This window comes from Saccostrea echinata, unplaced genomic scaffold (assembly GCF_033153115.1).
Source record: "Saccostrea echinata isolate AGI-Se365-2 ecotype Australia unplaced genomic scaffold, CSIRO_AGI_Sech_v1 ptg000028l, whole genome shotgun sequence".
Lineage (NCBI taxonomy): Eukaryota > Metazoa > Mollusca > Bivalvia > Ostreida > Ostreidae > Saccostrea > Saccostrea echinata.
This window is the reverse complement of record NW_026889777.1, coordinates 13,641,937-13,664,267: the sequence shown is the minus strand read 5'-3', so window position 1 is coordinate 13,664,267 and position 22,331 is coordinate 13,641,937. Positions and strand designations below refer to the sequence as shown.

Below are 22,331 nucleotides of genomic sequence, written 5' to 3'. Positions count from 1 at the left end.
CTATAAATCGTAAGTTTTATTTTTTTAGTGAATCGTAACTGTTTTTGTAAGTAATGGTATGTCCAGGCGGCGCAACCCCGAAAAGAACGTATTTTCTACCTGAGTGTAACTGAGAAAACTCTCCTTATATGAGCATTTGGCATCCGAAAATCACATTAATTCACTCATCTGATATGACACAATTTTTTCGTAAGAGTTGCAAGTTTTACCTCATTCTGTACATTCAATGAAATTTTATCGTAAATTTTATTTTGAATGTCCAAACAATAAAGGGTTTAAAATGACCTCGAAAGGGGGTAGGGTGTCATTTTACAACATTCTATAAAGCCTCAGCCCCTGGAAAACCTGGCATAGCCTCAGAAAATGTTTAAACAAGCTACAGAGAAATACAATTTACCCAAAGTACTTGTTTTTAAATACCAAAAGAAATTCAGCAAGAAAAGAGACACACGGTTAATATCGATTTGTAGTCAGGGTGTCCAAAGTAAGTCATGTCGAAAAGTGACGTTGATCTTTGGTTGACATTGAACTCCGACAAGAAAATTATGCTGGCAAAATCAAGCGAGGATCTTTTCCTACATGTATGTATAGATTTAATATTTACAATATTGATGCATTGAAATCAAGAGTTCATAACATTGTAAAGTCATATAAACAAGAGGGATTTAGAATTTTACTTTTCTCCAGAGAATCTCATCAAGATAAGTGTATTGAGGCAGAAAGAGCGTGCATTGAGAAACAATGACGTTGCCGGACGTCATGAAACCAAACGGTGACAGCGCCGGGTGATCATATAATGCATTTTTTATTTAATGATAATTTGGCAAATAATCAACATATCAAGCTGAAATTTTCAACACTTCTTCAACTTTTGTTGTTTTATGTTCCCTATAAATTTTGTAATCAACGACTACATAGCATTAATTTTATCGCATCAGTCCACGAACTTTTTGATAACCCCTCGTATATCAATCCAGGCATCAAATTTTTGTGTTATTTATCCTTAAAACCTATTTTTTTTTATCTAGACGTGGGTCGGGGCTTGAACCCACAACGCTGTCTGGGAGCAAGCTTTTTACAGACTGACAGGGAAAAAGGAACAATGCTTCCCATTACATAAAACTCTTCAAATTTAAGTACAGGTAAAATTAGTTTATTTCACTAACGTGGTATAAATTCAATACATAAATGTACTATAATGCTACATTCTAAATAAACCGGTGATTTAGTAGTGTTAAAACTTAGAATACACCATTTAATACATAAATACCTTTGAATGAATAGTAAAATTAATAAAAGCATAATTAAGAGACATAAATTATAATTAAAAGTTTCTTTCAAAGTGTATAAATTAAATCTCAAAAATAATAATAAATAAAAACACATCACTAAAATACAAATTTCGGAATTCTATTAGACTACACATTCCTAAATATGGCATAATGTTTGAAAACAATTTTAAAGATCTATAAAATAAGTACTGTTCGAGGATTTTACTTTTATAATCATAGGTTAAGATAAACAAAAGTAATGCAACCACAGTCATCTATCAAACAAGATTTCCCGGCTTTGTGGAATAAAATATGCAATTTACACATGCTACATGAAAGTAAAAAAAAAAAGAATCATGCATATTTTATGATGATTACCTATCGTATACGTACTGACTTCTTATGTATTGATATTTAGTCAGACAATGCTCTTTAAATATATACAAGTGAAGGTATCGATAATACACATTGTATAATTATGTAAAACAAACGTGTATTACGAAATTCTTGTGATCCTACAAGAGGATTATGAAATGTGAATAATCATAGAATAATGTTCTTTGATATAATTTGATTCTCTAATAAATGTTCTTGTCATGGAGCTTTATAAGCAGACATGTGGAGAGTTCTATAATATATTCCTTTCTGTTGGTATTGAGGCTGTTTGTCATACATATTATAATTATACATTTTTTTTCCTCCCAAAGAGTCTAGAGTACGTCTTAAGCAGAAGTAAGAAATTATACGCTCAAAAATCTGCATGTTTACGTACGCTCGCATAATACATGTACTTAACAACTTGAACAATATTCATTAGGAAATATTTTCTAACAACAATCAAAACTAATATTTTTTAAAAAGATGGGTTTCTCAACACGACAGAAACGGAAATAAGCCTATCAGAGTTCACCACACACATAACAGGACTAAACAGACACTTCATTATTTTCTCCTATACTAGTTGACTACTATGCTGGCAAAACCCACCCCACCCCCTCAAGAGTCCTTTGAATACACCAGGATGTAACATATTAAAGGCAGTTTCTAGAAGTCCACCATTACGAGGTACCTCATCATGTTCTGGCTCTCCCTATAAACAAGGTACTCGCTCTGGCTAAAATTGCTCTTGTTAGCGTACTCCGGCTGAGAGAGGGGTACCCCCTGAGGTACAACGACATCCTTACCGTCCAGTTTGATCTTTGTGTTCTTATTTGGATCTAAAATCAAAACTTTGGCATTTTAATTCTGAAATCAGTTGATTGTATTAAGACAAAAGTAGTAAAATTAGGAAAAAACAAAACAAAACAAAACAAAAAAAAAAAAAAACAACAAACAAACAAACAGAAAAATTCGGTGGAATTTAAACAATATAAAAATAATTTTAAAGTCATTCTTTCTTTCGAAATTAAAGCATATCGACCGAACATGAAGTACGAAACTGATATATGCTATTTTCTGTGATGTCAAAATATTTATGGATTGGTTACATGATGACGCCATTAGTCAGTGTTTCTTAGTCCTAATCATAATATAAAAGTACTGGATTTGAGAGTTAGGTTGTTACAGTTATATCTTTGTTATATATTTTTTTTATATTATAAATTGAGAAATGATCTTGGTGAATGCAGCCTAAATATTCATTAGACCTGTATATTAAGTTAATTAATTACTGTCCAGCCACAGAATTATGTCGGGTTGATCATGTTTAAGTATATAGGGAAGATCTTATAAAATTTGTGTTCTCTCTCTCTCTCTTTCTCTCTCTTACCAGGCTCAGTCCATCCCTTCGCAATGATACAGTCATGCCCAGCGGGCGCTGCTTTTAAGGTCCAATCATCTCGCGTAATGTGGTGCTCTTTTCCCAGTGCTACTTCATTCAAAAACATTATACCAGTTTTACCAGCACATTGCACTGAAATGTAGATTAGAATAGCATATTAAAACATGACGAAGATCTTCATCCCTTCAGAATACACGTAACAGTTTTGAATTTAATAAAATATGAACAGAAGTCTTAAAAGGTGGGTTCAACTGGAAATGTAATATAACCTTTCAAGTTCAATGTTCCATTAAGTCCCATCCTATACTGAAACACAGCTAGTTAGATTATTCTTTCTAAAACTTACCATACCCGGCGGATTTGCTGTTTTCGGAAGCAAAATAAATTCCGCTTCCGACACGCCCACCACTGTGGGGCATGATCCGCAGGCCGCTCTTTAAGATGGCCGCTACCACCGCCACATTCGTCCCGTGCCACAGAAGTTTTCTGTTGGTAATTTTATCATGTGCTTTAAATCGTTTTTCCTGTAATTTAAAACACTTTTGTTGAATCTGTTTTCAATTAAATTTTTATTGAATTCCGAGAGTAATTTCGTTACTACATATGTAAAAATGTCTTATATTTAATTTTCATTTTTCTTTCGATGAAAACTTTTTTCTCTGAAAATGCAAATACATGTATGTCATGCATCTTTTCTTTAAATGCGCAACCACCTTGTAAAAGATTAAGTTTATTTTTCATACCTTTCAACTGAAAAGTATCATAATCTAAAAAATGTAATGTTGGAGGTAAGAATCTCTTACAGTGGTACACTGTAATTTAGTAATAAGCACTAAGTTGTATATACGTATACTGGTAATATAATAATAAATACATCATGTACTGATAATTTAGCAATAAGTACTACAAGTACTGGTAATTTAGTAATAAGTACTACATGTACCAGTAAATTAGTAATTAGTACTATATACTATATGTACCGGTAGGTAATCATAATGGACTCCACAGTCCCATTAACTATACTATAGTATGAAGTCCTCTCCCTCTCACTCCTTACCTCCCCCTCCCTCCGCATGGACCAGATGTGTTTGATTTTAGGCACCCTCCAGCCCCCTTTGTTTCCAGTCTCTTTTGTATACGTCTCCAAAACCTGAAAATATTCAAATAACAAGTCTCTTCACTGATTTGCTGGAGATATAAAAAAGGAGATGGGTGAACATGGCGAGCGATAAGCCTATAGTGTGACAAACATGAAGTTAAAAAATTAAATTTCAATTAAATCAAAATTTTCCTTGATATTTCGTCTAACACTAAAATATACTTTATTGAAAATCTCTACAATTTGCAAAAATCCCTCAAAGATTAAAATTATTTGCCTGTGAAATATTAGACACACACAAAGCGGGCATAAAGAGTCATTTTCTCATATTCTAATACTTTTTTTCGATATGAGTGGGTCTTCGCTCCACCTTTTTGAAAGTTAATCCTCAAAGTTTGCATAAAAATATACATTTTTTGGTTACGAAAAATATGGAGCAATGACCCACTATACCTTAAAAATATACTTTTATGACATAATATTCGCATCTTTTCGAAGTCCATTAAGTCAAGGTCATATCACAAACATGATTTAAATGCCACTATTTATCAGGACTTGTGTAGTCTAGTGGTTAGTGTGCTAGTCTCGAAAGAAAATGATACTCAGGATTTTTATTGCTAGGGTTCGAACCCCACGAATACCACATTGATTTTTTTAATAAAAGAATAAAATTTTCCCGAGAAAATTTTCCTAAGGAAAGTTTTGTTTATGATAATTTCTTAAATTTCAATAATGAGAACTTTACTCTAAATACTAAATTCACAAAGTGAACATGATTTTTATATATCTGAAGCTGTAGGCTTTCTGCACGCTATGTTCGCCCATCTCCTTAAGTTATTTTAAGATTTAAATGTGTAAGGTCAGGTATAATATGTAATTAAATAAGTTAAATATATGTAGTTAAATTGTGTTTTAAAAATATTTCAAAATGATAGTTTTTATTTGTGTGTGTGTTTACATATGTATTTGTGTTCAAGTTTGTTTATGCATGTTGCAGTGTGTCTATGCGTGTGAGGATGTGTTTGTGTGTGTTACCTTATATTCCTTGGATTTGGGGTCTAGATGTTTGAGTTCACACTTCAGTAGATTGTAATCAACATCCAGGGGATGAGGCTGCTTTTCAGATTCCTTGATTTTTTAAAAGAAAACAGATTCAACGATATATATATATATATATATATATATATATATATATATATATATATATATATATATATATATATATATATATATATATATATATATATAATTCTTTAATATTTTCTCATCCAATAAGATTTTTTTCCTCCTAATAAATGGACATAAAAGAAAAAATACACACCGATGCGACTTTTTCTCTTTCCTTTTCAAGAGTCTGTGCAATTTCTATGTCGCCCAAAACCTTTTTAAAAAAGGAAAGCATATTACAATACACGTTTTAACTTCCGATTTTAGCATGCAGATGTTCGTCAAGGCTTCCAGAATAGACAAAAGGGAATGCTCACCAACAACATGTCGTATTTCTGACGAACAGCTTCTAATGTCCTCATTACAGGAGGAACTCTCCTCCCAAAATCATGGGGGATAACTGTGTAAAACTTGGAGGACAGTTCCATCATTTTTGTATTATTTCTTGAATCTATTGCTTTTTCTAGCTCTTCCAGGACCTCGAATCCCTTAGCGATTTGTGTTTTGCTCAGTTTTCCTAATGGCATTTTCTTTACATCTGATGGAGTAAGAAATGAAATCATTAATATGAATCCACAGTCAAAGGCCAATCATTCTGAAATAGAATAAGGTCTCTGTCTTCGCTGAAATCACAAAATGCATGTACGTCATATATTTCATAATTTTCTTCTTCTTTAGTTTATTTTTTTTTTATTTTGATAGTGTGTTTAGTAATATCATTTTCAACTCATCTATATACAGATACTGATACATAAATGTTTATTTCTTAAAAGATTTTTACATTATATTTACCAATGTCAAAACTCTTCATTGCGTCCTTGAACATATCATGATCAAAGATGAGTTTCAGGAGGGACTGGGTGGGTGCGTCCAGTGTACACTTTTCTGTCGGTCCGGAGGACTTCGATTTAACCTATAGACAATTAACAATAATCCATTGACTTTGATAGAACTTTTTTTTCGTAACATTATTGGATGAACTTTGTTTGAAATATATATATTTTTTGACTTTCAATGAACATTTTAAGCTTTAATACATATGGGGGGGGGGGGGTCAAAATTAGCAAAGGGACAAGAGCAAACGGAAATGAAAACTCTTTTTATAGATCAAATCTGCTCCTTAGATAATTAATCACCCAGTGTGAAAACATTAATTTTTTGTGGGTTTGATTTTGTTTTCCTGGTATGATGATATACTGTCATATTGTAATTTTTGTATTTACTACCACCCGGTAAATTCAAAAATTACAATATGACAATACATAAGAATATGTCGTCTACGAAATTTTTAAAATTAAAACGGAAAGTATCATATATGTGCAAGTCTTCAACCACAAAAAAAAATCACAAACCAAATTACTAGTATTTCCCTCAGAGCATGAAAATTTGCCCTATAAAATATGTGATTTTACAGCCATCCTGAAAATTATTTCTTAAGAATACAGGAACACCCCCTCCCCCCAACTTCGGTCTGGTAACACATGTACACTTACTTCAACAGGGGCGTCTGTCTCGTCTTCGTCCTCCAGAGACATTTCAATCATTGTATACTTCCCTTTCACCGGAGAAAAAGAGTCCTTGTTGTCCCATTTATTTTTAGTCTTGTCTTGGAACTTTTTGGTGAAATCCTTGATTGCAGCATCGGCTGTGTTGAAAGGTCCTTTCATTGCGTTGGCACCTGCCTCACCCTATTTAACAAACATTAATGAAATTTTATACTTGCTCTCAATTAATTGTAAATCATAAATATTTTTACCGTAAATATCTTTTACATTTGAGGATTTCAATTGTTCTTCTGTCGGTATATTTTCGGACTTTTGCTGCATGTTGCTCACCGTCAAGCAACGAGACATGAAATAAGCTTAACCTAGATACCATATATGCACCATGCAAAGACTCTCTGCAAAATACGGTCTTTCAAATGCTATTTAACTTCAGTCTGATCTACAGCAAACAAAAGGCCTTTGAAAAATTGCTGAGAAATGCTTGATAAAAAATTATATACAACCGAGGAAAGTTTATATTTTTGATATCATTTCAATAAAGAACTGTTTGGTACAGTATTGCGCGATTACAAGGATTGTAACAATGTAATAACAACGCAAAATGTAATAAACCAGGATTATTGCATTTTGCGCGTTATTACATTTTGCGTCGATATCAACGCAAAATGCTAAACGCAAAATGTAAAAGAGACTTTTTAGGAATTATAATTTGCATTATTACATTTTGCGTCGAGATTAACGCAAAATGTAATAACGCAAAATGTAACAATACGATTTATTACATTTTGCGTTGTTATATTTTGCATCGCGCAGCAAAATGCAACAACCCAAAATGTAATAACACACCTTTCGTTCAGTCAGGTTGAGAATCCATTTTCAATTGAGTTGTGGATGAAGAAAATAAACGGAAAGAAAATAAAACAAAAGGAAAAATAAACATATGCTTAATTTTTCATTAGATCTGATTTAAAATCAGTTGATATTCAAATCTAAGGTGTTGCAAATTGGAAACGAGGGTGCGCACGTGTGTGTGGGGGTGGGGTTAATTTCGTTGATCAGTGTATCAGTTTGCTTTTACTTTTTGATAGGCACATGCATGAAAATTAGGAAAGAAATCTATTTATTTTTACTGGCAGATGTAAATATAGTTGGGAGGGGGTTTCTTGTCAATTAAGATTTCATACTGTTTTACAAATCATTGTGCATTGCAGACCAGGAAAAGTAAAATTCTCTCTCTCTCTCTCTCTCTCTCTCTCTCTCTCTCTCTCTCTCTCTCCAATAATAAAATGGATAGTTTCTGCATGCGCATAAAAATACAATGATACACATACGAAGTAACCCCCCATCTCCGCTTCTCCTCGCCAGACACACACACACACATACGCTTCTAACCTGCTAACCAATGTACACATGCACGTCGTACATGCATATATGGACCCATGGTCAATGTTTGTTAATTAAGAATGTCAGTGATGAATATATAATACAGACAGATTGTAAATAGACATGTCAATCAAAGTTAAGTTAATGTTTTAAAAGTATTAAATCAAAATGTTAGAAACAAAGTAAGAAAAATATACTATTAGATTTAGTAACGCACGTTTTTGTTGAATACAATACAAAAAAAAAATAGTATTTTGTTATATTACATTTTGTTTTATTACATTTTGCGTTGTCCTCAACCCAAAAATTGAGTAAAGCAAAATGTAACAACCAAAAAGTGCATTATTACATTTTGCGTTAATCCCAACGCAAAATGTAATAATACAAAAATAGTGTTGTTACATTTTGCGTTATTACATTCTCGTTGATCTCGACGTAAAATATAATAAAGCAACATTTTGCGTTGTTATTACATTTCGCGTTGTAACAAAACATCAAAGCATACATGTATTAACATGCGCGGATCTAGAGGAGGGTCCGGAACCCCCCCCCCCCCCCGGAATTTGCAGAGTCAAGAAATTTTCTGGGTTTCATACGTTTGGAAAAGGAGTTAAGTTTTTTTTCCCTTTTTTTTTTTTTGCTTGTCAGGAAATTTCTGGGTAAGAATTTTTTTTTGACTGGGGTGACACCCCTCCCCCTGTAAAAAAAAAAATTCTGGATCCACGCCTGTATTTCGACCCCTTCTAAGTGTCTACACTACCAATGAACTTGTAGTAATAAATATGTATTGTACTCACCACTCGTCCCCATCGATTCCAAGCGTAAAAGGTGGGAGAACCAAGCCTTTTCAGGACTTGGATAACGTAATATTTGTTATTATTGTGGCCGATATTTGTTTGGTTCAGCATGCAATCGTAATCTTCAAATACCTGAAAATTCAAAGAACACATATGATCAAATGCACTATAATCGGAACCATATCCTTCCTTCTTTCTCTGATTATTGTGTATTGATGAATTTACTTTTGGAAAGGATCGATAAAGGTACATTAAAGTTAAATAAGAAAAATTTAAAAAAAAAAAAAAAAAAAAAAAAAAAAGAAGACTTTTATAAACTTGTTACTGGTAATCTTTCAACGACACGAAAATGTGGGGAAAAAACAGATAACATAGCATACATGAAGAGCAATCTTACACAATTAAAGAAAACGATAAGCGTTTTTCAAAAATATCTCAGCGACGTACATTTTTTAAGAGAATCTAGATGAAAGCTATATAAATAAACTACCAATGAGGACATCTTTTATCAACAGATTTTTTTCCCGGCGTGGGGCTTCGACTTAGAATAGTACGTGTTGTTTTTCAGTATTGACAAAAAATATTAATATATACATGTAAATAAACAAGCACAAGCTTCATCTTCGTGATCAGAAAAGGAGGGGGAGGGGGCATTTTTCATGCACGGTGAACAAACCGCTTTCCTTTACGTATATATTACTCTTTTTAAACTAACTTACGATGGATTCTAATGGTTCCTGGGGATGGGGGGGGGGGTGTCTGATAACTTTACTAAATTTAATTTTATATATACATGCACTTGTACTAGTAAATTTAAGAATTCGAAATATATATTAGAAGGTGGATCTCCACCCCCCTCCCTCTCTCCGACCCTCTACTGTTTTATTACCTCATAAGTGTTGGCCTGAGGCACGAAGCTATCCACTTTTCTCTTCTTCTTACCAGACTTGTTTTCTGCGGCCTTAAGTTTAGCGATGACGTCCTGCGTGGTTTGGGGTTTATCCTCCTCCTCTGGAGCACTGACTTTGGCTTTCTTTCCTCCCGCCTTTGCTTTGGCAGGTGCTTTTCTCTTGGGAGGCATGTCTGAAAAAAAAGAATACAAGACTTAAGATATCAATTAATATAATCAGGAAGGTAGCTCTGAAAATCATTCAAAAATATGAAAAGAAACTATTAAACCTTTTTTTTTTTTTTAATACGAAACAAATAAAATGTTGTGGCCAATTTATAGAGGAGGAGGGGCTGTATATAATATCCACAGACCACATGTTCTGAGCTGTATATCGTCTATAACAATTTAAATTTATTTAGAGGGCCATCATATTATTATTTTATTTGCTGTAAAGATTACCATCATGGAAAGCAATGCATGTTGTCTCTAGCCTTGTACAAATATTAACTTTCAAGTGAATTTGAAGTAATGATAATTACTATAGATTAATTGTTGTTTTGCGTATAGTATTAATCTCTTTAGAGAAGTGGACTGGCGATGTAGGCGAAAGCCTGTCCACTTCTCTAAAGAGAATACGTATAGTATGTGCGAGAGGGGGAGATTACCTTCATATACACTGTATTTACATACATTTGATTAAGATAAATGTATTGAGTTATATAAAATTTGGCTTGTAAAACATGCAACTTTTTTCACCTAGATAAAAAGATGTTTCATTAAACTTGTGAAGGTGAACATTCATTTCCCAATCTGCATGGCGTAAGTCCAGATATTGACGTTGGTGCATGCACATCCTCGTAAAGTATTTTGCAAAACAAACTGTTCTTCGAAAAACATAATTGAATTGCTGTTGCAAGGATCCCCCCGAATGAATATTAGCTATAGTTGTTTAAAAAAAATATTGACTTTAAAATCGTTGGCTATAGCAGTCTAATAATTTTAATGACTTCATGTGTACCAAGGCGAAAACTAGTTTTCTTGATAGATTATAATAAAACATTGCAATGTATTACTCCTTCAACATGTTCAATTAAGAACCTCGGTTAACGTCCAGGGCTACGCTCGATCCATATACCTCATGCAGAAGTATCTCGCTGTCAACTTCTAGCATGCTGGAGTATGCAATGCATAATACAACTAACATTTGAAATAAGCACTTCAAGGCTTTAACCGTGTTTATATAAACAGTCTTCGGTTGCATATGTACGTGTACATCGGACTACAATAATGAACAAATAAAATGGAAACATACATGACCTGTTACCTGAGTTATATTCCAGAGGCACTTCCCAGTTTATGATTGTTAAAAAATGTATATATCTACTAGTATATATATAAGTAAATATACATTTTTTAACAATTAAGCTGGGAGTGTCTATATGAACTATATTCCGGAGTTAGTGTTGAGCTAGGATACCTGTTTATTAGACTATAATATAAGAATCTGAATTATATATGCGCTGGTTGAACGATGGTGTACACATTCATACCTTGATATATTGTTACAGTTACACGTTATATATATGTATACTTCCCTTTTCGAAATTTAGGCATGCATGTGCGTGCATGCATACTTATAAATTTATTCGTCGGCTATGGGAAAAACGAATGCATAGCGACCATGTCTGTATATTTACTTGATCAATAAGCAAACTTTTACGATCAGAACATAACACGTTATATGCACCGGGACACGCCCCCTTAAATAGGTCACATTTTGTCACAAATTACTTACCTTGCTAAGCAATGATAACAGAATGTAAATGCCACTGCTGATACAGGTAATTGACTGATCGTCGGCCGGTGTATGTATGTATATATATATATAGACTTTGTAAATTGCCTGTTCTTGCTTGTCAGTAATTTGTGGAATTCCCTTACGTTATCGATCGTTCGTGACCCTTTAAATTAAAGATTTTCCTTTCTTACTGTGAGTAAAGAACAGTAGTGTTCCGAATGGCTAGTGATATTGTTTCTATTTTTATTATCACTGAAAGACTGACGATTTATTGATCATCAAGTGGCGGATCCATTATGAATCTGAGAGGAGGAAGCCCAAAACAAACAATTAAACAAAATTGATATTACTTGTATAAAAAAAAGCTAATCTTGTTTTTATTTTTACATTTCTCTGCTTTGTTTGTTTGGATTTTTTTAATGTACTTTCCTTTTTTTGGATCCATGCCTTCACAGCAGTCACGTGATGAAAAAAGTATACTTTAAAGTCATGTGATCACAAAAAAAAAGCAAAAATGGCGGAAGGCGATTCATCAGGTAAGATAATAAACTTTTAAAAGCCTTACTTGCACTGGCTATTCTGACAATCATAATAAATCATGCATATGAAAAAATGACGTACTCATTGCCCGTGCCTTTGCATGCTTTGGCAGCAAACTTAAGATTCCCTGTTTGTGGAGGGTCCTAAATCAGTGAATGGGGTCCCTAAATTAGCAGGTTCAGTAGAATCAGTACCTTGAATTACATACTGTAGCTCTATTTAGCTAATTGAAGTAGCTTTCTTTAGATATACTAGGAAGAAACCCAGAGTAGAGATAATTTAAACATTGCTGCTTTTGAAACTTTAGCAAAAGATGTATCCCTCAGGTAACATCCTGCATTCAAATCACGAACCTAAAAAAGTTTTGGTTTACAAATTTCCAAGGAAAAGAAACGTAGATTACATTGACAATGACTAGAAAGTTGAAAAAAAAAACAACAACAAAAAACAAAAAACTGAGTAGTGTTTGACATTTAAGGATGACTGGAATGTAATCCGAGATTCCCCTGACTCTAACCCCTGCTTTTATATTTTGACATGTGCAGGGGCATGTGCACATGTCAAAATATAAAAGCAGGGGTTAGAGCCAGAGGAATCTCGGATTAATTGGAATGAAGTCCATTAAATCATAAAATTTGTCCTTTTTTAGGAGGAGTGTTACCTCAATGCAAAATATTCCTTGTTGCATGCACATGTATTACATGCATCTAAAATTATTCACCTTGCATTGTTTTAGGGAGTGTGGAAAACATTCAGAAGTGGGAGAAGCTGGCATCGGACGGGGATGAAGCGAGTCAGGTTCGGTTAGGCGAGCACTATCTAAAGCTTGCAGACTCAGGTTCTGAGGAAGATCGACAAAAGTACGGGAAAGTAGCTGTCACTTGGCTTATTGAGGCTTCCAAACAAGGAAATGAGAAAGCAGATGAACTCTTGAACAAATGTCTCCAAACTAAAACAGGTATAAATAGGCGAAAAGGATAATTTTTGTGTTATAAAGTATTATACCATATAGATTGAGACATAAGTTTTTAGGTGTTAAAGTTTGCATTCATATTTTCCTTGGTACTGTAATAATGATTTCATACAAATGTCAATATGGTCCACAATACACTCCACAATGGTGTATTCATAAACATGAAAGATAAGAGATATTCAAGTTATTTTCCCAATATGTATATGAACTGTGATTTCTGGTGGATAACCATACATATAGGAGATGAAAAATATGTGAGTATAATAGCTGGCACATTATATAAACATGTTTCAGAGATCATTATGAAAAATCTATTCCTGTATGAAATTTTAAATTACTGTCTGATATATATATCGCTTTAAGAAATAATTCATTGAATTTCCATGTCCCCTAAATTGACAATTTTTGAAAATTTCATTGAATTTAGAGAAGTAAAATGCAGAAACCATATAAATTCATACTATATTAGTTTGTATAGGCTTAATGAACATAAATAAATGTGACAATGTAGATACAGTTGAACTTCGGTATTTTGAATACCCTGTGTATGTCAAAGTGAATTTGAAGTCCCTTACCCTGGATATCTCGAATCCTCGGATATCTCGAAGTTTGTTCTCAGTCCCATTGAGTTCTAGATAATGAGGTTTGAATGCAATTTGTAAAGAAGCAAATTTATCCAAAAATAAAAAAAAAAAAGCAAATTAAAAGCATAAAATAAAGATAAACTTTGAAATGGTTTTGACAAGAAGTGTATAAAACTTGTATACATTTTTGCATAAAATCCTTTCGTTTTTTTTTTCTGATTGTCATTATATTGGTTTGTTTTTCCTTTTTGAGCTTATTATTTTCCTGAGCGTTTTTAACCTAAACCTGTGACAGTCATAATAGTGTAAAACACATCGAAAACAAACAAGTACATATATTACTATGTAGTATTTATGCATCTTCTACGAAAATTGCTAGAATATGATTTCTTTGCTTTACCTGTATAAGTCTACCTGACTTATGAGACCATTTAAGAATTTCCATTGATAAGTCACTTAAATCAGGTTTAACTACTTGCTTAAATTTTCATTGAAGTAATATAAGACTGAACTGATTCCAGGTGTGGATGATTCCAACAGAGAGGTAATTGACTGGTGCCTCGAGACCTCAGATGTTGAGAAAAAGATTCGTCGAGCTGCCAAAAATATGTTCCGAGCCATAAACGGCACTCAGAGGGAAGTTCTGTCTCGTGCTGATTACATAGAATCTGTGAAAAAGCTTGCAGGGGGTGATAAACTGGAGGAGAAACTGCTCCTGGCAGCAGGTACATGTTCAGAGATCATGTAAAACAAAGATATACACATGTATCACTGCATGAACTCCCCAAACCACTATGATATATTTTGTATCTTCTCCTCTAATGCAGACTGAGTTTGTACATGTAGGACCAGGAGCACATGAAAATGTAGAACAAGAATAATGTGCACCCAGATAAAAATGCAGGCACTGCTACACTTTATTTCAATTTTTGATAATAATACGAACTTGAACCAACAAAGGTTATTTTAACTTTACAATTAATATTTCAGCAACATCTAATCTATCTACTCTGTTCTCTTTATGTTTCCTTTTCTTATACCAGACAAGTATATATTAATAGAAAGTGCGATATACACACTAATCTTCTGTTTATAGACTTTATTTCCAAAGATCATGGTTATGCAGATTTTCATCCTTACATGTAGTTTTGCATTAAAGCTAAAAAAAAAAATCCAAGCCTAATTTCTTTTAAACCTATTAAATGCATCCAACTTAATTATTTCATATGCAAGTCACTTTATCTTTACCTAACTAATCAGGGTTGCAGATAACATTTAAAAAACATCAGTTCTTTTTCTGTTGATTTTGACACCCTTTATATAAAATTCCACATTTTCTTTCACTTCAAGACCTCTTATAATGTTGGCATGAAAATATTCAATAGGTAGAAAATAATGAAAATCAAAGTGTGTTTTAAAGTAGAGACAAAACAAGGTTGGGTACTGAAAAAAATTCTGATAAATCTTAACTCGCCATGTGGGCGATAAATTCTCAAGAGTTTGTCAGACAAAGAAAAAATAACATGTACTCCCATTGGTGCATTAACGAGTGGTTATTTGCAACCTTACCAATGTCTATATACATACAGTTTTATGTTGTAACTAGAATTTTGCACCTCAGAGTATCAGGATAGGAAAATTAAGATGATCAATTAATCAATTAACATGGTACATTAAAAATTTATTAAAACTTTCTTTTTCAGGGAAGAAAATTGGTGATACGATCAGTGAAACAGAATTTGTCAAAGTCCTGTCAAAGAAGATTCAAGGGCAGATAACTCTATCTCCTGATGAAATGGGTGAAGGCTCAGTTGAGTACAAGCATGCTGGTCTGTATGAAAAGGTATGCTCAAGATACATATTACATAAAACAAAAGTAACTGTAATATAGAATAAATATTGCTCAGAGCTGTTTACACAAAGGCCTCTTGTTAATGGGAAGGGATCAAGACCTTGGTTTTTTCCTATATTTTTATATCTGGCTGTTATTCTGCCACCAGTTGTTGGAGGAGGGTGAAAATGTAGGTCTACCTAAACTAGGCACTTATTGCTATTTAGCAGTGAGAGGTCTTTATTTGTGCTAACATACACTGCAGCATGGGATGTTGGTTCATACAGTCTCATATTAAGGACTGAGCTCCACGTCCTGCAATGGATGCAAACCCTTGATGTGAGAATCGACTCCTTACTCCGTGATTCTAGAACATTCTAACCACACTAGCACATTTGCAACTTAGTGCTATGATATTTTAAGAGTCTCACTAATTCTCAGTCGTATGGTCAGGTGACAGTGATCTGTATGATGTAAGAGGTACATGTAGTTACTGCTGGGGACCTGCTCTCTCTTACTGAACCTGTAATATCAATAAGGCATTATCATTTACTCATTATGACTTAGGGTTACACATATAATTGGTTTACTCATTTGATAATGGTTCTGTTCCTTTTAATTCTAGGTGGATGAAACTTATTTTTTAACAAGAATAGTTAAACTAAATTCAAGTATACATGTATAAGTTAACATCTCAAGATATATTTTTCAGCTTTATATTGAAGGTTTTTTCCCTCTCTTTAGGTAACCAGATATCCAAAAGAGACAGCAGTTGCCCTGTATGAGACTGGGTTAGAGTATGTCTCCAAAGAAGGCCTGGACTTTGTGATGAAGATGATTCCCACCAATCAGATTTACCTCCTCTCAGTCTTCTTCCTCTACAGCTTCATCAGTGCTGCCCTCATCTTCCAGGTTGTCCCCCTTGTCATATTCTACCTCACCCTGGGAGTCATGGGGGTCACAACACTACAGATGTTCTACAAGAAGAGGAAACTGAAGGAAGCAAGCAAGCTTGCTGATGTGCTTAAGACATACGACGTTGGAGTTGACGTAGAGCAGACAAAGTCTCAGTTCACATGGAACTCTTTGACACCGTATCTAGTCTTTTTTGGTGCTCTACCTTTAATGGTGGTCAGTTTTTCACTTGCAAACAAGAGTTACGTCCCTTGTTCTGAAATCTGTGTTCTTTGCGGAGCCCTCTCAGCCGTGTGCTTTGTTGCCCTTAGTGATCATTATGATTTACTGACATTGTTGTCTCTTTTTTGCAATCTCCTGTCTGCCTTACCAACTTTCTTTCATCATTTTCCACAAATACCAGTTTTCACAACACTACTTCATATTTTTACAGATGCAATATTTACTATAGATTGTGGATCAGGGTTTAAGATCCATTTTGGAATCCCATCCATTGCTTTTCTGTTGATCCCTCTTATCTTTGTAGTAATGGCAGCACAGAAGTCCTGGAAAGGTGTGTACAGAGTTCTTGTTCCACACCTTGTCTGTTATTTCTGGTTCAACCTCATGTTAAGTTTCTTTCCATTTTCTTCTTGGAAAGGCTTGATAAGAGCCACACTGGGCTATTTCCTCTTGCCATTTCTGATCCCCCTTGCTTTGTTGCTAATTGCTGGAGGCATCATCTATATGTTTTACAGTCTCCTCCATACACAGATATTTGGAAAGCTTCTGATCACTTTGATCTTTGCTGCAGTACCTTTGTTGATGACCCAGACAAAAGTCTTTGTTGGAAAGAAGTTAGAAAGCAAAATGAAACCTGTGAAGATTGCCATAATGGTTGTATTTGGTGTTTTGGCAATCCTCCCGCTAATTTTTATCCGATTACCTACAACAAAAAGCCCAAAACCATTTAATATGTCTTTTTCAGAATATATGGATTTTTGTGGAGACAATGAGCTTGATAAAAGCTTTAAATGTCTACACCTTCAAGGACAAAAAGTTACATGGAATGGGGAATTTGCACGTGCTGAAATTAAGAGTGTAACAAATAACATTGAGCCGCTCCTGAGTGCATTTCCTGTTTTTATTGCAAACGAAATTCGTTGTTTATATGGACAAAGGTTTGGAGATTGTGACGATGTGAATAAAACAGAATCAGAGCACAAACTGTGTAGAACCATGGATGATCTAGGTCACGAATGTCATCTGAGGAATCTGGACACGTACACATTTGAAGTTTACATTACAATGCCAGATTATGTAACAGCAGAACTAGATGCAGGTCACAGTTTCAGAGAGACATTGTCAGCTTTGCAAACTAACGACAAAGTAGAGTTTACTGGTACACTGATAAAAGATCTTGGCACAAGGAACCCAAAACTGGCACTGAGACACATTACATGTACCAGCAGGCCGCTAGACCTGATGATGGATCTGGAAGAGGAGAGCGTAGAGGAGATGGTAAAAAGGGAACTCAATAATGCCATCACTGTGACCTTTAATTTCTTCTGGTATCCTCTAGTGGAGTATGCACCTTAAATTAGTCTCTGTGAAATCAGAACTCAATAACGCCATCACTGTGACATTTAACTTCTTCTGGTATCCACTTGTGGAGTATGCACCGTAAATTTGTCTCTGTGAAATCAGAACTCGATAACGCCATCACTGTGACATTTAACTTCTTCTGGTATCCTCTTGTGGTTTATGCACCTTGAATTAGTCTCTGTGAAATCAGAACTCAGTAACGCCATCACTGTGACCTTTAACTTCTTTTGGTATCCACTTGTGGAGTATGCACCTTGAATTAGTCTCTGTGAAATCAGAACTCAATAATGCCATCACTGTGACCTTTAACTTCTTCTGGTATCCACTTGTGGAGTATGCACCTTGAATTAGTCTCTGTGAAATCAGAACTCAATAACGCCATCACTGTGACCTTTAACTTCTTCTGGTATCCTCTGTGAAATCAGCTGATTTCAGTAGCTCCATTCAATTCTTTGGGTACATGTATATGCACCTTTGTGTGAATCCGGAACTCAGTAACTCCATCACTCACTTATAACTTCTTTTGGTGTATTAGTCTGTGTGAAACAAGGGCATGTATGTTTTTTTTTTTAGTTAATAAATTACTGTTGAATTCTCAAATGTATGTAAATTGAAAACATCATCAACAGATGCAAAATACACATTTATAAAAGATGAAATCATTGAAATTTAGCAAGAACAACCACTGGTCACAATGAACACTTGGATATGCATAAGAAAAAAGTTGATGCGGTTTTTTTTATTCGCAGTAAATGTGTACTTGTGTATATTTATTTGGATGTAGGCTTAATTTGGGAAATTGACAGAGTATTATTCAGCACTTGTATAATAGTCTATTTGTTACAAGGTGTAATGCTATACTTCATAGAATTTTATTTACAAATATTCTTAAATACTCTTAGAACACAATATTGTTAGCTTTTGAAATGTTATACATTTATATCAAATACACATTTATTTATATTTTATCAAACATTAATATTTATATTAATATTATGTTTTCCTTGAATACTTTGTTTTTTTATATGATTTTTATTTATCATTTAATATTGATTTTTGCCTCACTTTATCCCGTTTTTATTTTTTTTTTTTACATTTCATAAATGTAAAGCATTTGAAGGAATGTTAATTGTTTGAAATGTAAGTATATAAAACAAATTAGACGTAAGAAAATAATATAATGTAAACGCAATGCGCCTGAGACCACGGTCATTCATTTTTTGAAGCATTATCTTTAGCTGTTGTTGAGAACCTATATACTCCTAAACAGAAACATGTATATTAAGCCGATTAGTATTGTATACAGGGTTATTTTCGCCCCGTGTATTTTTTTGTCTTTTCACACCTGAATCAAGTTTGTGCCATTTTAATTATGTCCAGATTATGTTAAAGGGATAATGCTGTCGTGTTTGCATTCGCCCTATTTTAAATTCGTCCACTTGCATAGAAGGAAAAAGTGTCGAAAATATCCTGTATACAATACTTTTAAAACTTTTTGCCCCTAGAGATGGAGGATCGCAGGGTATTTTTTGTTCTGTCTGTACCGTCCTAGAATACATATGGACAAATACTTTGAAAATTGATTGAATTACACTAATTTAAAAATTGCAGATTTTATTGCAAACTTTATAGTCTTCATTAGCAGAAATTGATCGGTCTTGTTGTTGTGTAACGGTTACTAAAAATGTTACCTGATTTTGGAAATGAGTATAATTAACAGATCATTTTGACAAAATTTGTGTATGATCGAGTTTCTCATGAATCCAAATCAGTCTCGTATGGATTCACAATATAAAAGTTCCAAGCGTGCGATGTTTAGAGTGTACCCCAGGGGGAGGGGGTGTTAATAGTCTTATTAAGGAAAGCTCTTGTTCTATCAGCTTTTTCGATTCCTCATTGTAATGAACCCATTTAAGGTCATTTGTCTTTCAGGAATAATGTTAAATTTTGCATTGTGCCATATTTGAAGTGTTAATATATTTCCTGTACACGTTTTCTGTTAAATAATGTACAAAGAAGCTTTGTTAATATTTATTTTACGTATCTGTATCTACTTGAAATTCATAATCTGCTGGTTTGTGAGGCCCTCCCTAGTGAATTTAGCTGTACATGTACATCTTGCCAGTAACTTTAAATTTTTGAGGCTTTTTATGAACTCTTACTAACCAAAAAGTTATTGTATTGCATATCACTCATGACTGGTTATTACACATGTATATTTCCTATCATACATGGCATAGAATGCAATTAATAAAAATGAAATACCTGAATTGACTATCGGTTTAAGTTTCAGTTTCTGGAAGAAAAAAGGCGGTGTACTTGTATACAGAATGCTACGACTGTTTTTCTTACCAAATGATAAACAACACAACTGAATGTATTTCGTCTGCCAGTTTTGGTGCTACAGTTTTATTAATATCTCGTGTCTGTCCTGGAAGTCACGCAGGGGTACTTCTTGAAAAATGTCACTTATAGAATTTTACTTCTGAACATGTAGTACACAGTAATAAACACTACTTTTTAAAAAATCTCTAGCTGTTGTTGGCAGAACACATTTTTTAAAGAAAAAAAAAGTCATTTTTAAAGGATATAGAATCCTGAGTTACTTCTCTTTCTACGCAAATAAAGCGAAAACTTGAACGTGCTTTGAAACAGAAGAAAATAATTTTCAATTAAAGATAAATAAAACAAACTTTTTTTCCCAGAAATCAGCAATATTTCTGATAGATTTATAATAAAATAGATAACCCGAATAATGTTTGCCAAGTAAAGTGGGAAAATTCTGTGTTAAAAGTGGGTGCAAAGTGTTTTGTAGAATATAGAAAACCACACAAAGTCAGTCGCATATCAGAGCACCAAAGAAAACTTATGATTTCTTTATATTTAGGGGATTTATTATTTCTTTCATTTCTATTCAAAATCAGTTTTAAAAAATATATCAATCCATGCATTAAGTTTGTTTGACGTGTTATGTGTCCTTTAATAAACGAGCAACCATTTTTACTGGAAAAATGAGACAAAAGAGCTAACATTGATACTTGCAGTGCATGCCTTTATCTGTTGCAAGGATCGAGAGGTCCAAATTTTCCATTTGTATTGTATAATTTACCATTTGTATTCTATAAATTTTCATTTGTATTGTATAATTTAACAATACAAATGGAAAAGTATACAATACAAATTGAAAATTATACACAAAAAGGAAGATTATACAATAAAAATGGAAAATTTTAGAATACAAATCGAAAATTATAGAATACATATAAATATTATACAATATATTATATTATATATATTATACAATACAATTTAACAGAGTAGAAACCATTCTAGGCATCTTGGACCATGACATTGTCTTTGCTGAAATAGATACCAACATCTTAAAGAAACCCCAAAAGCCACGAAGAATCCCCTTATATCACAAAGCCAGCTGGGATTCAATGAAAGAAGATATGACATCAACTCTCAACACAATAACAATGATGGATGATGATAATCATAGTGTAGATGAAATGTGGGAGTGCGTTAAAACCAACCTGGAAAAAAGTATAAAACAAAATATACCACATAAAGATGCCAGAACTAAAGATGGTCTACCATGGATAACACCAGAACTCAAGAAACTCATCCATAAGAGAAATAGACTATACAAAAAGAAGAAGAAATCTGGAGATAACAGAGATAAAGAACACTTCAAAGAAATTAAGGGGAAGGTACAAAGAGGGTTAAGAAGAGCATACTGGAACTACATCGAGGGAATAGTAACACATAAAGTAGAAAATGACCAATATAGTGGCCTAAAACGCTTTTGGACGTATATAAAACATCAAAGAACTGACAACAATGGAATTTCACTGATACGCAGTGAAGGAGTGCTACATGCCAATCCCATTGACCAGGCAGATGTTCTGAACAAACAGTTCCAGTCGGTATTCTCAGAGAAGACGCAAATCAGTACTGAAGAATTCATGCGCGACTGTCCTATGAGTGGAAAGTACCCAGTTGCTCCAGATCTGCACATCACCCATAATGGAATTCTAAGACTAATGAAAAATATGAATCCATATAAAGCAGCGGGTCCAGATGGGATTAAACCAAGAGTGCTGAAGGAGTTGGCTGACAGTGTATCCCCCATCCTCACCATCATCTTCAGGAAATCTCTACAAAGTGGAGAGGTTCCATCTGAGTGGCGTAAAGCACATGTCAGTCCGA

The 22,331-nt window shown here is 33.7% G+C and overlaps 2 protein-coding genes across 2 annotated transcripts; one reads left to right on the top strand and one right to left on the bottom strand.

The window, feature by feature from the left end:
- Positions 1–1,209: 1,209 nt before the first annotated feature.
- Positions 1,210–11,786, bottom strand: LOC133193782 (protein mono-ADP-ribosyltransferase PARP3-like). The gene is made up of 12 exons (XM_061329713.1): positions 11,690–11,786; positions 9,892–10,085; positions 9,003–9,134; positions 6,811–7,005; positions 6,110–6,230; positions 5,635–5,855; positions 5,472–5,531; positions 5,186–5,278; positions 4,109–4,201; positions 3,398–3,575; positions 3,040–3,183; positions 1,210–2,488 (listed from the first exon to the last, which is right to left on the bottom strand). The coding sequence occupies exons 2-12, from the start codon at positions 10,081–10,083 to the stop codon at positions 2,316–2,318; spliced, it is 1,602 nt and encodes a 533-aa protein (XP_061185697.1). The 5' UTR covers positions 10,084–10,085; positions 11,690–11,786; the 3' UTR covers positions 1,210–2,315.
- Positions 11,787–12,188: 402 nt separating this feature from the next.
- On the top strand, positions 12,189–20,389 carry LOC133194141 (wolframin-like). Its single transcript, XM_061330123.1, has 5 exons — positions 12,189–12,228; positions 12,969–13,190; positions 14,311–14,514; positions 15,493–15,632; positions 16,365–20,389. Exons 1-5 carry the CDS (start codon positions 12,207–12,209, stop codon positions 18,111–18,113), a joined length of 2,337 nt encoding a protein of 778 aa, XP_061186107.1. The 5' UTR covers positions 12,189–12,206; the 3' UTR covers positions 18,114–20,389.
- Positions 20,390–22,331: the final 1,942 nt, after the last annotated feature.